At 40.8% G+C, this 22,233-nt stretch overlaps 1 protein-coding gene across 1 annotated transcript in view; it reads left to right on the forward strand.

Moving 5' to 3' along the window:
- Positions 1–22,233, forward strand: part of LOC103379417 (lysyl oxidase-like 1) — a 146,937-nt gene that overhangs the window by 107,087 nt on the left and 17,617 nt on the right. Inside the window, exons 3-4 of the mRNA XM_008310963.3 lie at positions 8,824–8,896; positions 18,893–19,039. Coding sequence (XP_008309185.1) covers positions 18,925–19,039 — 115 coding nt within the window. The 5' untranslated portion in view covers positions 8,824–8,896; positions 18,893–18,924. The remainder of the gene's footprint in view (positions 1–8,823; positions 8,897–18,892; positions 19,040–22,233) is intronic.

Consider the following 22,233-nt stretch of genomic DNA (forward strand, 5'->3'; position numbering starts at 1 on the left):
TCTTCAGACTAACAGACCTGGTTTAATGACAGCAGATGTCCTCGTCTGAAGGTGGTTGTCTGCGCAGCATTGACTTTGTCCTGAGTTAGGACTGCATAAAGCTAGTGTTAGCGTAGCACATAAAGAGCCATACAAAGTGATCGTTGACTCGAAGACTTGTGTTTTTATCAGAATCTAACTTCAAATTACAGGTCGTTAGCCCTGAACTCACCGGAGACGTGTCATTGGTGGACGCCCTGAGATCACGTTGTTAATTTGACTTTAATCGTCTCCGACAGTTTCTCAAAGACAATCCATCAACTGTTTTTATAGTTTCAGAGCCTCTACGTCACCGGCTGTTAAGACAACTTCAGCTACTTTGTCTAAAACACCTTCAAAGACGGGGTAATTACTCAAAGAGCAACATCTCAGTCCAATTATCTCATCAATTCAAGCTCTCAATGGAAGTGAGGACTTAATTAAGGATTTGTCTGTGTAGGTAAGAGGCTCTAACACAAAGCTGTCCAACCTACCAGTGTTGATGCCCCCCCCTCCCCCTCCCCCCATCACCATCTCCTCCTAATGAAATCTATCTTAATAATCTCTTCTCTAAAGCTGTTGCTGCTCAGTAGATCACCTGACCAAAGATCAAAAACACTGAGCTAATTACTTTAAAATATGGCTTTACAGACACAATGATGAAAGAAAAAAAAAAAGAAAAAAGAAATTGGGGCAAATAATATAAAAAATCATCCGAGCTTCACACAAGCCTCTTTGTTAGTTTAAAACCCAATGCAGATGTCGTTGGTTTTCCTTTCCAGCAACTTGTTTACAAAGCAGATGCACCATCAGAGCGTCTGCAGGCATGTGGGCCAGAAAATCTTACCAACTTAGAAAAACAATCCAAACAGACGTGATGAAGCCAAGGCTGTAAAAATGAAAAGTCTGAAGTTGTTGACGCTGGACTTCAGCGGATGCTAATGTCATTACTGGCACCGACGTCAGCGACACAGAAAACTGCTGTGAACCAGCAACATTAACACGTGATATTTGAACTCTCAGAAAGAAAGAACCAAGCTCTTCATTCAGCATCTTTTGTTTCACAAAAATTATTTCCAAACAGGATACAAACAGTATCATGTAAAGATTGTCAAAAACTCCTGATTTTTATCCCATTATCTTCTCTACATGAGACTACTGTGAGTAAAGTTCTGATAAAAGGCTGTGAAGTCGTATCAAGTACAGCTTTGACCAAGATCCAGATACCCCCTCCCCCCGAGCGTTCTATGACATATTTAATTAGGTCACTGTGTGATTGTTCTGTTTAATACTTTTAAAGAACTATGTTTGTAGAGAGCTAACACCAAGATGTGTCATTATTATTACTAGACCTTTTACGATGAATGAATCTTCCTCCCATAATTCACTAGAGTTTGGTTTTATGTGTGTTCAATAATTGAATTAATATGGCCGTTCCCTGTGAGGTCGTCATTAATATTGGATGGAAAAGGTTCCTCAGCCCTGGAGTCCAGTCTGTCTGTTTACTGTCACAGCCTTTGACTGGAGCTGTGTTCATTCAAAGTCAATGCTTTGTGCATCTTTGGAGCTAGAACACCAGAGCTGTATCTGTGTCCTGGAGCCAGGCACAGATGGTGTGAAAGAATCTCTGAAGTGTGGAGAAAAACCTGAGGCATCGACCTCCAGGTCTGCAGGGCGGCATCGTGGGAAAGAAGCAGCACTCTGCTCCACTTTCTCTGATGTGAATATTTAATCCATAGGAATCAGAGCGCACGTGAAACGCTCTGATTGGACGTGGATTTAGAAGATTCAACACAAGCTGTCAGCACGTTGACAATGTTGTCACTTTAAATCACTGGAACAATGGTCACAACGTCAGTGACATTTAACTTTATTACATTATTGGATTGGATTTTTTTTTTATCTAATCAGAAAACACACCATTGGTTTATTTCACCTGTTCATTAAACATAAAATCTAAAAGGAGATCTGAATCTGGAAGTCTTTGAGTCTTTGAGTCTTTGAGTCTTTGAGTCTTTGAGTCTTTGAGTCTTCTGTCCTTCAGTGCTGTGAAAAACCCTACTTTAAACACAATTCAAGAACTTTCTCACAGTGACCAGCTCATGTTTCCAGAAGCCGCGTTGACTCTGATTCACCAACAGGGACCGCTGCATCAGCATCTTATCTTTGCAGAAGTAAAGGACTCAGATTTCTAAGATCTTTAGGCCTGTGGGGTTTTTATCGACAAAGTTGTAGCCNCCCCCCCGCTGCCCCCCCTCCCCCAGTGGGGCTTCATAGTCACTATATCTTTGTTAGTCCAACAACAAGGTTCACAGTCGTCGACTTTTCCAAATAAAATGCTCCAACAGTTGCTAGAGTCACTGTCACGGTGGTCGTCCCCGCCGGGTCACGCTCCACCCTCTCTCTTCATATAGTAGAGGGCGTCCTGATCCTGCAGCCCTCCACGTCAGATGTCTGAACATTTATCAAACTCACTTATGACATTTTTTAATTTAAATTCTGAAATGTAATTAAATTGACGCAATCGAGTTTAAAATGGCAGGAAAAGCAATGGTTACGGCTAGGTAGGCGTGAACCCCCCCCGACCACCCCTCCCACAACGATGTACGATGGAGCAGGCCAGTAGTAGGTGTGTTTGAATCCCAACAGTAAACAGTTAGGATCAAATAGTTCATGAGAAACCCTGGACGAGACAGAAAAATCTCAGGTCTGTTTTTAAAAGCGCTGTCAGTACGAAGGTTTGTTATTAATACAATATATTTAAAATGAGATGACAGTCATTATTCATAAAAACATTTCTGCTAATATTATAGTAGAACAAAATGACATGTCTTATCCGTTGTTTATATTTGCCTGTTCTTTTCTTTTCTGTTTCCTGGAGTCAGTGCTTTGTGTGTTTGTTCATTGATATACTTTCTTCATCCATGCTTTTAATATCCAACTTATTAGTTTTCTTATTTATCAGATTGTGTTTTGTGTTGGTCTCGCCTTGTCATTGTTTTCTGTGTCTAATGTTACCCTGACCCATTTGCTCCCTTCACAGCAGAATCCAATATTTGCAGATACGCTCACTGCCTCGGTCTTTGTAAATATGTTTTCAAAATCCTGTTGATGTTTTTTTTTTCCCCGTCTGTGCAAATGGATGTGTCGTAATTAAATGGATTGTTCTAATACATCGAGAAAAAAAATGACTCCCACTCTCCTCCTGCAAAAATATGTAAATGTCCAAGTGGGGAGCTTTTCTTAAGAGTTTCCCATTCCTGTGCCATAGACGTTCACCTCAAATAGAACGGTTTTATTGAGTGCAGACTTAACATAATGCATGCAGTCGCTCTGAATGAATAATGTGCCTGCCTTTGGTCTCCGTTTCTCTTTTGATCAGAGACGTTGGTAACATAAATCCATCGGTTGCTTGATGAAAGAAAATGTAAATCTCTGACACTTTTGCATATCGTGCATCGACTTTGGTCCAGACACAGATCTGCCGTCGAGATGAATCTTTATCAGATGGGTCGTCTGGTCTTCTCATCCAATAACCCTCAGTCACATCCCAAATGGACGGCATGATGGCAGAGCCTTACCGCAGCCAGAAAACACACCCACATTGTGCCGATGATGGGAGTCGACCAGAACTACTGCCGCACTCAGGCAGAACTACAAACCTGACCCATTGAAGCGATTGACTGATCGACTACAGTGTTTACACACGTTGTTTGTAACTGGACGTAGACCTTAGAGAGTCCTGTTGCCTCCTTCCTCCCATGCTCCTCTCTGTTTCACCCAGTTTTCCTTCTGTCACAGTTCATTATCAAAGGCTCATCACAGTTCGATCACAGTTCGATCACAGTTCACAGCACTGGCACATCAGGATTAAAGATGACGACTCTTGGTTTCTGTCAGAGAGGCTGATTAAGACCAAAGTTGATGCACGTCATGCAGCTTGAAAAATAGTTTCATAATAATCTCCCCTGGAAGATTTTTTACCACAATAAATATCTTTGTTTCTTTCTATCTCTCCACCAGGCTAAAACAAACAACTTTGACAAGTTCATAAATATTTTAGCAAACGACCTAGGGATGAGTTGAGGGGGGGGGTCAGGTGGGGGGGGGGGGGTGACTGCATTGGTCTAATACTGCAGTGCATTATAAATGTATTCTTATTATTTTGTTCAAAATATTGTCGTCTGAGTTTAGAAAAAGATTAATGATGAACAAATTGTGGTGTATTTAATTTTCATTTTATTCCTTTTTTTTTTTTTTTTCCGTTACTGTACTACTGCTGACTTGACTGTGTAATGAATTCCACTCTGCCTCCAGGAGCCAACAGGCTCCATACTGTCTCCTTATCACCTTTAGACTGTTCAGGCAGGGAGAGCAGGGAGAGCTGGGAAATCCAATATCCTGCATCATGGTTACAGGACACACTGGGTCACTGCTCATGGGTTAGCAGCTTTTAATTGCGTCAGGGGAAACGTTTGGGCAGACGAACCCAGTCAGTGTGAACTGTACGTTAGTTTGGGTTGGAGGAGAGTTAGCTTTAGGGTACGACGGACTCATGTACCTATAGAAACCTCTGCGTGACCGGGGTTTATGCATTCCATTAATGAAGACAGAAAAAAATATGGAGAGAAATGTCAGGATTCTTCACCCTGAGCTACAGAAAATGAACTAATTTCTTCTTCACTTCTTCACAGTCGTACGCCACCATGTGTTCAGAACCTGATCTCTGAGGGTCTGAATAAGCAATTTCATCATATTTAATTAAAAACACTGTAGGTTTCATTTCTGGTCCTTCAAGAAATGACTCAGCTGAAAACCAGGATGGTTATTTATTATTTACACATTTGAGAAATGTACCTTTAATTCCTTGGATCAACTTAACTTACCTGGACAAGAAATGCAGGGAACTTTCAGTGTTGTGGCCAAATCTTATTCCCTACATTTGAACGTCCAAACCGTCCACTCCTTTATCTCAGTCAGGTTTGATCCAACAGTGGCCAGAATAAAAGACAGAAAAGAAAAAAAAAAAAAGCATCATAATTTGGGCTTTAGGTTTGGATTTTCTATATAGAATATTCAATGAAAAAAAAGTTGCATCAAATCTTTATCTAATGAAATATACATTTGTGTTCAAATAAGTCATTTTCTACCAGGAGAAGCTGTGACGTTTAGAGTTTGTCAAATCTCTGAACGTGTGTAATGGTTGTGTCTGATTGGACGAACCCTGGACGTGAACCTTACCATCCAAATGTTTGTAGTTGGATTGACTGTAAATGTGTGGTGTTGATCGTCGGCTTCATGTGCATATCCTAATGTAAGCAAACATCCAGCGTGTTTTCTACTTTTGCACTCGTTGTGGCTGACCCAGATAGAAACATATTCAGATTGAATGCACCAAACTCTGGGGAACTGAATTTATTATTGCGTCTTATGGTCTGCACTGGTGCAGGCAAATGAGGAGACTAATAAGTGCCTTTCACTTCTGCTCCTGTGCTACTTTCCCACTGTTAAGTAAATGCATTAAGTCCTTCTTGTGCTTCTTCTGAAAGAATAATCATCAGTTTGCTAAAGCGCTGTGTTTGGATGGACCCTGGACCAGCAGTGTGACAATCCTATTAAGAAAACAGTGTGCTGTTAGTCTGACGCAAATTGGCTACAAGCAGTCTGGCTGTTCTCCAGGCATGACTCAAGGTGACGGCACTGGCCCAAAGGCACAAAGTTACTGTCCAGATCAATGCAGCCGCAGCCGTAGCTATTTGTTTAATTTAGTGCCCGGTTATAAAAATAAACAGGAAAGGAAGAGTTCTACGAGGTAAAGGTAGTGCAACGGTGTGCCATGTTTATTGGCTGCTACGTCAAAAACAGAAAAATGGATCAATATCACATCTGTTCCTGTACTTAAAGCGGACATTCAAATATAATCTCCGAGAGTCGCACGTGTCATGAGACGGCGACCGGTGTCACGGTGTGAGACGTGGGTGCAGGCGTCCACGCCGAGTCACCCTGGGACACCGCAGTCCTCAGAGAAGACGGAGTGTCTGCGGATCTGCTCTATTAAATTATACTGGGAAACTTTTCCACAGCTTTTATTGAATATTTGGTGCTGTGTGACAGTGAAGCAGCCGCGGGAGAAAAACAGCAAACAGCACAATGGAGTGACTGCAGGGTGAGGAATGGTATCACAGGGTCAACGCCTGCATCATGAAAAGAATTACAGTTCATATCTCTGGAGCGTTCCCCTGCTCTTCCCTTTTGTATTCCGTTCTCGTTCACTTTCTTTTATCTTTTAATGCAACCATTTGTCTCACAGTCCGACTATGAGGCAGAAAAAAATAAGGCAGCATCCAATTTCCTCACAAGGGTGAATAAATCATAGATTACGCCCAGAATCCGTTGCCATCACTTTATTGGACTCATTTGCCAGTTTTCCAGGGCTAACCCTGGGTTAATTTGGGATAATTGTGAATAAGGAGTCTGTGATCCAGGTGGATCAGGGCTGAATCAGACGCTCAGCAGCAGCTGATTGATGGATGGGAAACTTGATGGAAACTTAACAGGTAACAACAAAGTGAACGGCAACGGTTGCAGTTGGTTCCCAGGCCCTTTGTTTTTGTTCTGTTCTTTTTGCTGCAGCATTTATTTGATTTCTCTTCTTACCAAGACTTTGACTTCGGTTTATTTGGATGAAATAAATAATATAATATAAATCAAAATAGTCTGTAATAAAATAAGGCATTTCAGTTCTGATGCCGTTGATGATGGACACACTACAACAGGGAGATTTGATGCAAACCTTTTGTCCAGTAAATGTTACTGGACATCAGTGAGATTAACAAAGATCAACTGATGACCAACTGATATCTCTGGTCTTTGTTTCTGTTATCGATCAATAAGAATTGATTATTCTATATCTGCTATGGTTAAAACCGTACCTGTTTGTCTTTCACTGTTGTGTGTGTGTGTGTGGGGGGGGGCAGTTAGTGAAACACACATGTGAAGTACACATCTGTAGGGAGAATCCTGCACAGTCTGTTTCCAGTCTGGTTGGTGTTTATGGGATGTACAGCCTCATCTTATGGATACGATGTTCTGATGGCGTGACCTACATTATCCTAATGTACAGATTATACACATCACAGGATGTTCTCAGGATCCATAATGACAAATGTAACAGCGCTACAAAAAGCTCTTCGTGTTAATTTCCACCAGGGAGCGTTTCCCTGCTGACCTTCACGTGATCTCAGCACTGATAACGGCAGAACCAGCCTCAGATAAAACTGCAGAATACGTCTCTTCTGCTCGGCTCCTGGATGATGGATTACAAATGCACCGGCCACCACGGCATGACAGTCCGTTTGAAGGTGACTCTGGAATAGGATTTACAAGTTTAGGTTTGGAGTTAGGAAACAGCAGGGATGAGGAAAGAAGAGGAAACGCTGAAATCAGAGGAAATCATCTTTATTGTTATTGAAACATGTTGATTTTAGTGTCAAACACGAGTCTTTGTACGGAGGAGAATGAGTAAGAAAAAGGTCACATCAAACAACACCCAACATTTGTCAGGTATTTAGATCTCAGTTACGTCATTTTATATATGTTTATAAATATTAAATATATTTCATTATGAACTCTGTAGGTCATTAGAGAAATCCTGAAGATGGACTCACTAATTAACCACCTGTGAATTCATTTCGTGTTGTGAACTTTTCACTTCTGTTTTTTTTTTTTTTTTCGTTTGTGCAGCGTCTCCTTCATCGTGGCTTCCCTCTGCTGCTGTTGACTCTGTGCAAAGACAAGTGAATTACAAATAATGGATTTAAAATGTTCCAGGGTGACATTTATGTGGCCTACTATATAATTTGTCCTTGTAGATGAAAGGCACTTGAAGACTTCTGCCAGCTTCGCGTTTTTATTTTTTATTTTTTTTAAATGAAGTCCAAGCTTCTAGTAGACATGTTTGAACAAGTGGGCTGTTATTGGAGGCTTGGTTTGTAAAATGTACAATGTATTTATTTATTAGTCAGTAACCTTTATATAAGGAATAATGGCTTTGGTGGAATACATTATATTTAATGGCTTGACATTTATTGAATATTAAAACAATAGTTATAAAGACTAAAACACTATCATCATTGTAGTCTTTTCACCAAATGCAGGAACTGTCCAGTAGAGCGGCGTCGCTCTGTCTTTCCAGACTCATTTCTTGTGTCCATCGTTTGCTTTGGCCCAAAATCTATTCTGAATGGAAGGCTTTCATTAAGTCATCCAATAATGAGCCTGTTTGTCAAGTACAAATGCCAGCCTGCTGAGGGCACTCTTTCAAAGGCACTTTCCATTTTCCATGCCGTGTCAATAGGTGGCTCTGTTCACCCGACGCTTTAAGGAGAAACAAATCCCTGCGAGTGTTTCCTGCAGTAAGAACTGAGTGAACCCTCAGGACTCTAACTGCACTCTGTCTTTCTGAGCCGCTGTAATGACACTGTATACATTTTTAATACACTCACCAACTCTAATGACATGTTAACTATCTAATTGCGCTGTGCAGGGGGGTTTTTACCCCGACCTGATCAATATTCCAATCCCTCTGAAGCCTCTGTCAGCAGGTTATCTTCTCGTATCGCTCTCAGCCTTTCAATTTCTTCACATGTTGTAAAATAATCAGACTGTAGGGCAGTAGAATTCCATCCAGAGGTAAATGAAAAAAAGAACTGTCTTTTTTTAATCTGAGTTGTTAAATCTTTGATTGACAGCTTCCTTCTCACCCACTGAAGTGAAATATAAATGTATTCCTTCTTCTGTTTACAGTTGGTCCCAACTCCTCTAGACGTCTGCCAAGGTCGACGAGGATGAGTAGCCAATCATGTCACAGTTGATGATGGTGAGTAGCCAATCATGTCACAGTTGATGATGGTACGGACGGAAATTCTTCTGTGTGTGTGTGTGTGTGTCAGGTTCTGGTATATCTATACTGGTGGAGACCTTTTGTTTCATTGGTTGGACAGTGTGTTCTGGAAGGGTCCCAACTGAAGGAGGCGCCATTCTTTGTTGTTGTAGACTTTATAAAGGGTTGGGATGGAGATCCTCTCCCTCTCTGTCCTCACGCCCTCTCTGTCCTCACGCCCTCTCTGCCCTCTCCCTCTCTGTCCTCACGCCCTCTCTGTCCTCTCCCTCTCTCTCCTCGCCCTCTCTGTCCTCTCCCTCTCTGTCGTCACGCCCTCTCTGTCCTCACGCCCTCTCTGCCCTCTCCCTCTCTGTCCTCACACCCTCTCTGTCCTCTCCCTCTCTGTCCTCCCACCCTCTCTGTCCTCTCCCTCTCTGTCGTCACGCCCTCTCTGTCCTCACGCCCTCTCTGTCCTCACGCCCTCTCTGCCCTCTCCCTCTCTGTCCTCACGCCCTCTCTGTCCTCCCCCCCTCTCTGTCCTCTCCCTCTCTGTCGTCACGCCCTCTCTGTCCTCACGCCCTCTCTGTCCTCTCCCTCTCTGTCCTCTTCCTCTCTGTCCTCTCCCTCTGTCAAAGACACTTTCCAGTCCACAAAGTACGATTTTAAAGTACAGTTTTCCACATTTCCGTACCACAGTTTCCTGATTGGAGTTCCAGTTTTATCAGTTGTTTGTGGAATCCAAGGACCAACTTTATTGGTCGGTGATTCCCTGAGCTTCTCTTCCTTTTTATCAGGCCCTGTGTCTTTGTACTTGTGTTGAGCTGACTGTCATCAAACAGCCCTTTCTCATCTCCATCTACAGCACTAATCAATGTCCCTATTAATGTGCAGCACCAGTGAAAAAAGCCAGCAGCCTTCAGCTGATCGTATCAAGGTCACCCCCCAGTGGTGCAGGGGGAAATAAAACTGATAAGATACCCTCCATAACTTAATTAGCTTTTTATCACACAATGCAATTACAAAATTGTCAAGCAGTTGGTGTAAAAGGCCAGGAACTGTTTGAAGGAACCAACAATAACAGAGTGGTCGGTGCCACCGTCAGAGTGATGCTCCTTTGGTCTCCACAGCAGGGAGCTGTAACTCAGCCACCAGTGCTGTGGTTTCTTTAGCTTCTGTTGAGTAATGGCAGTCCAACGCAGAACATACCATTCTGTGGGCAGAGCACCCACTGAGATCCTGATAAGAGAGATTAATGGTGTTGTCTAAGGAGCTGGCGTACGATCAGTGCCGGAGCGACCCAAATGTGTCTGCTATCTGAAGCATCTGTATCCATGCAAAGCCCCGAGCCGAGGAGGCGAGCCGTGAATAAACAAAGAGAAGAGAGAAGAGAGTCGAGAGCCGAGAGTCGAGGGCTGAGACTTCACCCTGATATCATACAACATGGTCAACACACACACACACCAGAGGTGACGGAACGACGGAGTGAACTGTGAGGCAGTGACTTAGAAACACATAAATAAAACAAAAGGTTAAGGAGGAAACACAGAGGGATCCAATCACAGAACATGGGAATGTCTTTGCAAGAATGCTCCAGATTTGCATGGATATTGCATTTCTTTACCTTGAGTGTGTGTGTGTGTGTGTGTGTGTGTGTGTGTGTGTGTGTGTGTGTGTGTGTGTGTGTTGTGTTGTTGAGGCTCCATCATCAGCCTTGTAATCACAGCAGAAACACACGATGGGTGTGATTTCACCCCCTTCACAGACGGCCCCCAGTTATATGGATGTACACAGGTGTATTTTCATCTACATATATTCACATATATATATATATATATATATATTCAATCCTTAGTTTCCCTGTTTGTTTTATGCAGTGAAAAATACTTTGATTTAAAGACATGATTCCATTGTTGTTTTTACTAAGCTGTGTTTTGTCAAACTGCTTCTTCTGTTGACTACGGCCTGTCTGTAACCATGGAAACAGACTGTCACTGCTGGTAAACAGGATGTGAGTTCACTCCATCCACCTCAACCTCACGGTGAGCTTCCTGTGTGAGGTAAAAGAAATTCAACCCACACCTGTGTTTGTGGGAGGGGGGGGGGTAGGCAGGAGTTACCCCTCATTCCTCGTCCATATATGGTGTTTCCTGGGGCCAGACAATAAGGGAGTGTTGCGTCGGGAACGGCACGAGATTCAAAAGCGTTTTTGTGCCATTTTTGTTTTGATTTTTTGGTGTTTTGGGTTCGACACAGGAGTCTGTGAAGCTACTGTTAATGTTACAGTGGTGTTGATGCTGGGTTACATCAGCTGTCTCTGCTGAAACACACACACACACACACACACACATATACACCCTAGTGTCTGTAAACCTGGTCACATGTCCAGGTTGGTAAAGGTGGATGATTTTCTTCATCTGTGATGAACGGCTTTTCTAAACAGAAGGAGGGAAATTCAGACCAAGGCGTCAAAGTTAATCATCTTTACATCTTTGCAGGTGTCATTTACCGTGTGCCGTTACGGCTGTGATGACACTCAGTCATAGTTCAGGCTTCACTGCAGCCTGGTCCGTCAACATGGAAACTCTCAGTGCTTGTCGCCTGTAAGTTTTGGGCTTTTTTTTTTTTAATCTCTTATCTGTTGTTTTTCAGACGCCTTCGTCCCAGATTAATGTTATCAATGCAGTGACATTGGGTGGAAGTTGCACTGAATGTTTTTAACTGCTCACAGCCATAGTAACCATAAAACGTATGATTTTTTCAGCCTGCTGGACGCTGTAGGCTCCAGATTTATTGCGAGGCTCAGTCATTTTCCTGACATTTATTCTGCAGGGTAATAGAGATGTAATATTGATTTGTGGAAAGTTATTATGTTCTTTTATTTTAATGTGGGGCTTACATTGCTTTTAGTATGCACTTATTTTTCAGCGAGCTCCACTCGGAGGATCACCTGGTATTTATGTCTGAGTTCACAGTCTCCTTTTATGTTTCAAGCTTTTAGAAAAAGAACAATGAGACAAGTGTGTGCTTCATTCATCGACCAGTGAGAGTTCCTGCTTTTGCTGATGATTTATCAACGTTCAGTAAAACCTTTAGGACCAAGATATAGATACCGAGGTTTTCTAAGGGACAGGAAGTTTCTAAGGGACAGGAAGTTGTCAACAACAAACCTTTATTCATTTATTTATTAATATTCTTCATACCATTGGTCAGAATGGTTGCTCTCATGTGGAAGAAGAGGCGAGTTACAGGACGATCATCCAGCTCTAGAGTTTTGGAGATTAGCTGGAACTCCAAATGATGTTCTTTAATCTGTTTCCTGTTTGAACATAGACAGACTGTTGGCCTTCGTTGACAGGTTACAACTGGAGGGACACATTGGGTTGGGCAGTTAGTAGTAGTTAGTAGTAGTTAGTAGTAATAATGATGAAAACAGACTCAGTTGATTTGCTAACCCTTCAGCCTGAACCTCTCCACTGATGACAGTCAGTCTTTTGTATTTAATCCTAGCAGATTCTTGGAGATGGATTTGATTTATGGACATTTTTATTTACTGCCATCGTCAATCATAAAAGATAAGTAGAGATTGGATGAAGATATCCTCGGCTGACGACTTATTTTTCTGCACTGCTCCACGATCAGCCTGTCAAACGGCACAGATACGTAAACAGATGCAGCCCAACACCAGCTCATCCTGATGATAGAAACGTTGACAGTCAGAGACCGAGGAGCAAATCAATACATCAGACAAAATGACCGCGATGTAGCTCAGAAAACACCAAAGATAAAGTCAAATATAATATTCACTTCATTCTTATGATTTGGCCCAAACGTCCTTCAGCACAAGCTTCAGTCGCTGTGAACAGATTTGTGTTTAATGTATTAAAAACACCAAAAACAAATATATATTTCTAGAACACACAGACTTAAAAACATGAGACACGGAGAGTTGTTAAGTTGAAAGTTGGACACTTTTCTGCCTGACCTGATTTGAAAAAAATCCATGTGTTTGTTTCTGCAAAAACCAAACGTGTTTTGAAGAAGAATATTTGACTGTGAGTTTGAGTTTATTCACTTCACCCAAACGCAAATAAGAAGAAACGCCGTTGCTTGTTTTTACATCGTGGTGTTTATTCTGTAGATCTAACTGCAAACTGCTCCACACGTTCTACACTCCAGTCACATGACGGAGGCAACACTTTTGAAACACATTTCATTAGTGGTTTGTTTGAAACTCATCAGAGCTGGTGGTTTGTTTACTGTGACAACAGGAAGTGGACTTCCTCATCTCCGTCCTCTGTTTTCCTCGCTGTGATACAAACACGATCAGTCGAGCTCTGACAGCAGAGTGTGTCCTTGACTGTGGTCAGAGGAAAATCATTTTATGAACCACTCTGCTCTATAGGGTCGAACCCCGGGCTGTGGTGGAGGAGGAAGTCTGAGCAAATGCTTTTAACATGCACAAATTGAAGAATGTGAGACGGTCTGTTGAATTAACGACTCACTGGTCACTGGACAGAGGGCAGTGTGTCTTTGTTGGAGGTTTGTTGTTCTGTTTAACTCAGGCAGCCAATCAAGATCAAGGGACAAAAACACAAGCAATAGACAATAAGGAGTCTGTGTGTGTGTGTGTGTGTGTGTGGTGACTGAGTTTTACCTCATAAAACTGTTGTCATTGAGAAGGCTCCATGTCTGCTCACAGATTCAGGATCTTCATGATGATTGTGTTTTATTTTGAAAAGTCATGTTTAAGATGAGATTTACAATATACATAAATATATATATGTATATATATATATACATATATATATGTATATATATATATGTATATATATATATACATATATATATATACATATATATATGTATATATATATACATATATATGTATATATATATACATATATATATATATATATATATATATACATATATATATGTATATATATATATATATATGTATATATATATATACATATATATATATACATATATATATGTATATATATATATATATACATATATATATGTATATATATATATATATATGTATATATATGTATGTATATAGTTCTTGGTATGACCTAGCATGTCCAGGACTAATGGGGGATAAACACCTGCAGTGAAGGAGACATCGTCCTAATAAAGTGGTCCAGCAGAAGATGAAAATCTTGACAGTTTCACAGACTCCAGCAGCTGTTTGTTAAATCACCTGTTAAAGAATCATAGTCCAAAGTTCTGTTGAAACAGCACACGTCAATGCCCCTCATTTTAATCGCCGGCCGAACAGATGCCGGTGTCTTTTAATTAAACAACCTGTGAGTTTTTTCACTATACAGCAGGAGCTAATGCAGTCTGCTCCACAAACCTGTAACTACAAACGCTGAACATCCCATTTTCCACGTTGCTGAACTGGTTCTAATGATCAGTTGATAATGGCCCAGGTCCTGAAGTGGCCGAGCCTGCAGTTCACTGAATGAATCCAAGTCGGACTGTCAGGCTTTATCATCCTGCTGACCGTAACGCACAGGGACGCACTCTGTACAAACTAAACATATATATATATATATAAACTATACATATATAAAGTATACATATGTATATAAACTATACATATATATAAACTATACATACATATATAAAATACACATATATAAACTATACATATATATATAAACTATACATATATATATAAACTATACATATGTATATAAACTATACATGTATATATAAACTATACATATGTATATAAACTATACATGTATATTCTTTTGTTTTATTTTTTAAAGGGATTTGATGTAAGGGTCTTTTCCTCACTTTTTGGGGGTGAGACGGCCTCTCCACTCGCTGTGGTCCGTGACAACGTTTGTGAGGTTTAATTAAGTCACAGCTACTGTTGATGGAGTTAGTTTAAGTTGTGGACCCCTGTTGACTCTACAATGGCTGAGTGAAACACATTTGTGCCGGTGCTTTGATTGTTTTTAGTCACTAAAAGATCAGGACCCGGAGGTTAGAGCCTATTCCACCTCATCCAGTGGGAAAATACAAACAATTTTGAAGAAATGTGTTTCAACGAATCCATGAGATCTGCAGGCCCGGCTGCCGGCGCACCGAAGACGCTGAATCACAGAGCCGTCACTTTTATTGAGTTCACAGAGTTCACAACCCAGCGTGAGTTCAAAGAAAATCATTTGCACTCTAAAACTTTTCATTTGGAAATACGTTAGAGTCCGGTTTGTTGTTGGTCTGGAAAATTTGAGACGACTTTGACTTTAAAGTTTCTCACCTGCAGTTGGCCAACTCCCTCACACTGCCTCCTAGGGGTGAATTAGATTTAGATTGTCTTTATTTTTGAAAATGAAAATGAAAAATATGTAAAGAAAGAACATAATATGAAACTTTTAAACATAGAAATGCATTTTCAGAGTGACTGACTGTCATCATGAGATACTAGAGGTTTGATGCCTTTATTCTACAGTTGTATGTGTTTAATATTATAATATTATTATGGCTGTAATCTACGACTCAGTGAACAATTAACAGTATTTTCATAACCATCAATCACTGACGACGAGACGTCAGACGTCACCACAGCAGTGGGTTTGGTTCAGTTCTTACACTGTCGTCTGAAGTTTGGCGTAAGAAAATCCACTGTTAGCTTCAAATAATAATGTTTGTGGCTAAAACTCGTATATATTTGTGAAGTATATTTCCATTTAACAGGCTTGAGATGATGATGCAGTATATTTATCTGTTTAGAGATTTGAACTTCCTTCAGTGCGTCCCTTCTTTGAGCTCACTCTTCATTCATGTCTTGCTGCTGCCCACTAACACCGCGGTCTTTGACTGCAGGTTACTAAATAGCTCCACTTAAGCTGCCGGGGTGAGAAAGAGAGGATTATTCATTCATTCATTCCCAAAGCCCAGACTTTGGTGCTGGAGCAGATTTTTAACTCAGCAGCCACACGTTTGATTCTGTCTTTTTTTTTTTTCTGGTCCATGATTGGACTTCCTGGATTAGATAATAAAATCATTTCAAGAAATCTGAAAAAGAGAGAGTCTGTTCAGCTCACGAGGCTTTCTCCAACATCTCCAAAATCCTAAATGACTCCACCGTCTGGAATAACTCCTTCAGGCGTCTCAGTGAGGCTGCAGTACCTCTGAACACCTCCACTGTGTGTGAACAATAACCCAAGTGTAGTGACCACGTCACAACGCCTCAGGTTCTTTATTAATGGCTGTGTTTACTCCTGGTGCTGATGGTGCAGTTCTGTGTTTGTGCGCTCGGGTCCATGTCAAATGTTTTTAATCCAAACTGTTTAAAAGTAGATTACATCGCCATCAAAATCACGTCATTATCGTTTTCATGCCTTCGAAACTTTCTAATGGGCTAATGATTTTTTTTTTTCTTGCTTCATCTTCTGTGGTGTGATCACTTGCATAACTGAGTACACTCAGCCAACGCCTCATTAATTAGGTCAGGGATCACAAAAGAATTTCTCTTAACTCAGGAAGTGAAGGAAAAATTCATTTTTCGTCTATTTCATCGTCTGCTGTTTTGCGCAGTGAGAAAAAAAAAATCCTGGAGTTTGAGTTGAGATCTAACACATAATTTCTTATGGGAAGCCTACTGAGACATACTGCACTCTTATGTAACCCAGCAGTATCATTATGAAGTCAGTGAGAGAGCCAAAGAGCCTTCATTTATGGCAGAAAAGTCAGATCGTCCATGCCATCTACTGGTGGGGAGGTGAATGGACTTCAACCATCAGTTGTAGCTGCCCAGGGGGAAAACAAACACTTCTTTCAGGGAGTGGATTTTTAAGCTTTTGAACACGGATGACTTGTATGATTTCACCATCTGCTGCTATCATTGCTCATGTGAGACAAATCCAGGCTCTGGGACTCGCTCTGCTCTTCTCCAGCTTCTTTGTCAGCGCTGATGTGTAATTTGTCTGCCTTCCACGTTCATCTGACCTTCTTCTTGACAAGGCATCACCTGTAAGACAGCGATGTGTGTTCTTTTGTATCTCACTGGCACACACTGTGTTACAATCGTAGAGAGCTGGAATCCCTTCTCTACTTCTGCAATCTCTCATCTGCCAGCTGCTCTACATCACCCTGTGGAAACACCGAACACGACACGGCAGAGGAGCACGACGAGGAAACACCGACTCAGCTCTTTACCTGTGTGGAAAAAAAGGAACAAAGAAATAGAAACAAAAAAGGGATTCCAATAGAAATGAAATAAACAATGCATTTTTGAGTTTCAGTATTTAAAAATATTTCTGTCCTAATACTACAACAGGACCTGCCAGTAAACAAACCAAATACTGTATGTACCTGGAGTACCTGTAGTACCTGGAGTACCTGTAGTACCTGTAGTACCTGCAGTACCTGGAGTACCTGGAGTACCTGTAGTACCTGTAGTACCTGCAGTACCTGCAGTACCTGCAGTACCTGCAGTACCTGCAGTACCTGCAGTACCTGCAGTACCTGCAGTACCTGCAGTACCTGCAGTACCTGCAGTACCTGCAGTACCTGCAGTACCTGCAGTACCTGCAGTACCTGCAGTACCTGCAGTACCTGCAGTACCTGCAGTACCTGCAGTACCTGCAGTACCTGCAGTACCTGCAGTACCTGCAGTACCTGCAGTACCTGCAGTACATTAAAGGCTGTCGTCTTGACTACAGTAACATCCTGTAGAAACAGCCTCTGTTTGAGCCTCAGGCTTCAATACCTCTTCAGTGTCTCATATAATTATAGTATATACTGTGTGTCTATATATATTTACTGCTGTTGGATCGTAGGTTAGAAATAAAAAAGTTTGATTAACTGGTCAATTATATTAAAAAATACGTTTTTATACGTTTTATAATCTTATTTTAAATTTCTAATAGTATCTTTGCACAAAATGATGTCTTTTGTTCTGCATTCAAAAAAATTCCAATCCAGTTTTTTTACCTGTTCAACATTCCCAGTGTGGGATTAAATCAATGCAGTGGACTGTAATATAATCTAATCCAGTTTAATCTCAGAGGAGGTCAGGGATGACGCTGACGTGAACTGAAGTGAAACCAGACATGAGGTCTGACTGTGAATTCAGTCGCTCAAACCTCGGAGGTTCTCCTTCAGACTGACGGTGATTTTTGTCGTGTTTGTTACGAAGACGCTCAGGAGACAGCTGAGCTGATGAATGAAGTCACACATTTACATCTGTGTTGTTACTTTTATTTTCCAAACATGAGAACAGACGATGACTACTTTAGCTGCAGCGTGTATTTGTAGCCTTAGCCGTGACTAATCCAAAGTCAAGGAACAAAGGTTACAGTGACTTAAACTGGAAAAAGGAGAAAGTTTCAGACTCAAACACACAGACACAGATATTAGTGAACATTTACACAGAAACCAGAGTGAGACTGGATCTCATTCACTGTCACAGTGAAGTCTGCTCTGTTGGATGACTTTTTATTTTGTTTTATTTCATTTATTAATTAAATAAAGTAAAGTAAAAAAAAAAAGGACAACTCTTTATTCAGTGCACACCCCTGACTCTGGCCAGACTGGAGTTAAAAAAGTAATCTTAAAAGTAAGAAACAGTAAATCATAGAGATGGCAGCATTGTCCGTTGCTACAGTTTCTCTAATGGCCGTGGCCCAACATCAGGGAACAGCCTCCAGGTCTGTGCTGAAGCTGCTGAAGTATAATTGTCTGCTGTTGCTTTTATCAAACTCCTGAAATGTTGAACTTCCTGTTACCGGCCCAACCATTTTTCTTTCAGGAATCGTAAGAGTAAACCAAAAAAAAAAGTCCTTTTGTCTTGGCCAACCCTGAGAGAGTCTGTGGACTGATGGGCTTTTTTTGGTGTGGTGGTGTGAACTGTTCCAGTTCTCAGTGGCTGTGATGTGGTTGTTGAAGGTTAATGTAAAGATAATGAACTGATTTCCATACAGACATCATGATGTGTGTCGAGTTAACCTTTGACCTCCTCTGCAGGTGAAAAAAAACCTCAGGCAACTCACAGAACAATGGCAACAGTTGATCAGCGAGAGACAAAAAAAACAACTGCTCTGTCATCATCAAATCTAGAACCTGAAGACGACCAACCAACGATGGACCTGGAGGTTTGGTCCTGGTTACTAGGTAAGTACTTTACTTCAACATTACTTTTATGTTATGTTAACGTCAGCCTCCATTTCATAATTTTTTTGTATGCATATTATTTAAGTTAAGAACAGAGGCAAAGGAAATGTGTGTGTGCATGTGTGTGTGCGTGTGTGTTCTCCAGTCTTCACTTTGTTGTTGCAAAATGACTTCAGCATTGTTTATTTATTTATTATTTTGCTGTTGTCATTGGTTAGCGGTGACTGGAACCTTGACACTTTTTTGTTGTGTTTTTCCATCGTCGGTGCAGCTGTGCAACAGGGCCGTGTGTTAAGATGGATGTCTCATTTACTGCAATAAAAATCTATTCTTGGTTTCACAAATAGATGAACCTAGAGCTGCAGTGAATGAGAGAGACAGATACTGGGGAGAGGTGAGGCAGAAGAGCAGAAATGGAGGTGTATTTGGGGGCGTGATGGCCTGGGGAATAAGGAACTCTGTGGATGATGAAGATGCACTTCACCATAATAAGTAAACAAATCACAATCCTATGCAATTTATTGTACAGCCAGGATGACATTTTCAGCAAGGAGACAAGGAGCCCGAGTCTTTTTTAACGATGCAGAGGACAAATTCTGCCTCCTTCTTCTCGCATTTCCCTAGTGACAAAAGAGCACTCTGCTTATCTGAAGAAAAGAGAAGAATTCAGCCAGGGTGAGAGATACGCTACTGGGACATAGGAGTGGGAGGTAGCAGCTTGATAAAGACTAGAGAAGTTCACCACGGCAGGAATAATAAGTGGCTCCTACTATTGATTCCTTTAGGTACATGTTTATTATATGCTGTGGATCCAAAGTATGGAAACGGCATAAGGAATCGTGCTGAAGTTTGAATGCCTGACTATCTTTGGAAAGTCAGGCCATTTATCATAAACATTCAGACAATTCCTGTTTTGAATGTGGATTTCTGATAACAGCCCAGAGAAACCAAATAAAGGAGTCTAAGACCTGAGGGGCGGAGCCTCTACTGCTGGTTCAGTGCAGCTCAGGTAGTTATAGGTTGGAAATGTTAATGTAGTCAGTATTACCACACTGTAAACTACAACTTTACGACTAGCACATAAAAACAGGGGTTGAGTGACGTTATCTTTTACTAGAAAAATCATTCATCTTCACCAGTAACAAATAAAGTCCACACTCACATTCTTAATTGGTTCATTAAGAGCTAACAATAATGTGCTAATCTAGTCAATTAGTTAATGAAGACTAACCCAACTAAACTGCACTGACACATGGACTGAATAATGGATCCAATACTGCATACTACTAATGTCCAATACTGCATACTACTAAGGTCCAATACTGCATACTACTAAGGTCCAATACTGCATACTACTAAGGTCCAATACTGCATACTACTAAGATCCAATACTGCATACTACTAATGTCCAATACTACATACTACTAATGTCCAATACTGCATAGTACATACTAAGGTCCAATACTGCATACTACTAAGGTCCAATACTGCATACTACTAAGGTCCAATACTGCATACTACTAAGGTCCAATACTGCATACTACTAAGGTCCAATACTGCATACTACTATGGTCCAGTACTGCATACTACTAAGGTCCAATACTACATACTACTAAGGTCCAATACTGCATACTACTAAGGTCCAATACTGCATACTACTAAGATCCAATACTGCATACTACTAATATCCAATACTGCATACTACTAATATCCAGTCCATCCACTCATTGTTGATGCAAACGTTGTTATTTGAGCACATTGTGGGTAAAAGAACCTGGAGTTTGAAATACCATCTCAACACCAACATGTGTTTGTGTTCAACATCAGGTTTGACCATTAAGTAAGTAAGTCTACTGTGGACTAGTTCGACCAATCACCTTCCAGATGCACAGTGATGACTATATAAATATATATACATATATATATATATGTATTATATACATGTTGAAAATGTGTTTTCTGTGTTAAAGTTCTCTGGGTTTGACACCAAAATGTGCAGTAACTTGGTGTCAACCCCACACAGACGACCTCATATGTTTGTCAGACATTTATCAAACACAAAGACACTGAGTGCAGCTTTGAATCCATTCAGACAGAAATCATTAACATTGATGCCATCCCAGATTTCTACCACGGGGTATAAAGGGGGTAATTATTAGAACAGAACAAATCTTCCAGACTAATCCAGTATTTCAAAATGAAACACTGAAGCACAGCCTCACATCATACCAGAGGTATTTGACCATCCCATTGGTTCAATGCTAGAAGAATTACTTCCACATGTTTTTATGTAGAATCTTAACTGAATATGACATTTGATTTTTTTTAACTGAAGTGAATCTGCCCTAGTTGTGTCTGCACTGATTTTTCTTTCTGCCATATTTCTGCCTAAAATACTATTTTTTTTAAAAAAAAGGATCCTTTTCTCACGAAGGCTACATGCTGTTACCCTCCAGACCTTTAGAGGGCACTAAAGCAAATACTAGTAGTCTTTCTCAGTACCTAATCACGAGTCTTGCTCTAATTAAATGAATGTATTTCCTGTAAAAACTGTGTAATGTCAGATAACAGTTCAGTTTGGTAGATTGAGAATTCTAGAAAAATCTTAGAGTTTCCAAACGTGTTCAAGTAAAAGTTTGTATTAGATAAATAATTTACTTTGCAAACATCATTTCCATAGTTTAGTTTCTATACCAGCTTTAGCCTTTAGCATCAAATCGATGAAATCAAGCAGTTTATAAGGTTTGACGGGACGTCACGTCTCCTGTCCTGTGAACGTTCCCACTACGGTTAATTCCCCTGATGGAGGCTAAACTCCTACATTCCCTGTCCTAACCCCTGACTTCAAACCGGACAAGGTTTTAAAGATGGAATTTCGGGCAGAAGCTTCACATTCAACACCTGACCAAAATGATTTAAGGGTCAACTTTTCTTTCTTTTTTTTCCCTCGGTGCAGTTCAGCTGCGGAGGATCTGTTGGATTGTACTCTACAGGGGAAAATGTGTCAGTGAAACATTTTGGCTTGTAAAATGTAATTGTACTAAGGACCTTGGATCAAAATGAAAAATGATATGTGGTTAGTGCGGCTGGTTCTCCTCCTAGAAACACCGTCTCCTGAAGGAGATAAGAGCAGAGAAAACAGCTGTTTGGTTATTCTCTTATCAGCCCACTGCATAGTGTAATCTGACTTAACA

This window comes from Cynoglossus semilaevis, chromosome 5 (assembly GCF_000523025.1).
Source record: "Cynoglossus semilaevis isolate Cse_v1.0 chromosome 5, Cse_v1.0, whole genome shotgun sequence".
Classification (NCBI taxonomy): domain Eukaryota; kingdom Metazoa; phylum Chordata; class Actinopteri; order Pleuronectiformes; family Cynoglossidae; genus Cynoglossus; species Cynoglossus semilaevis.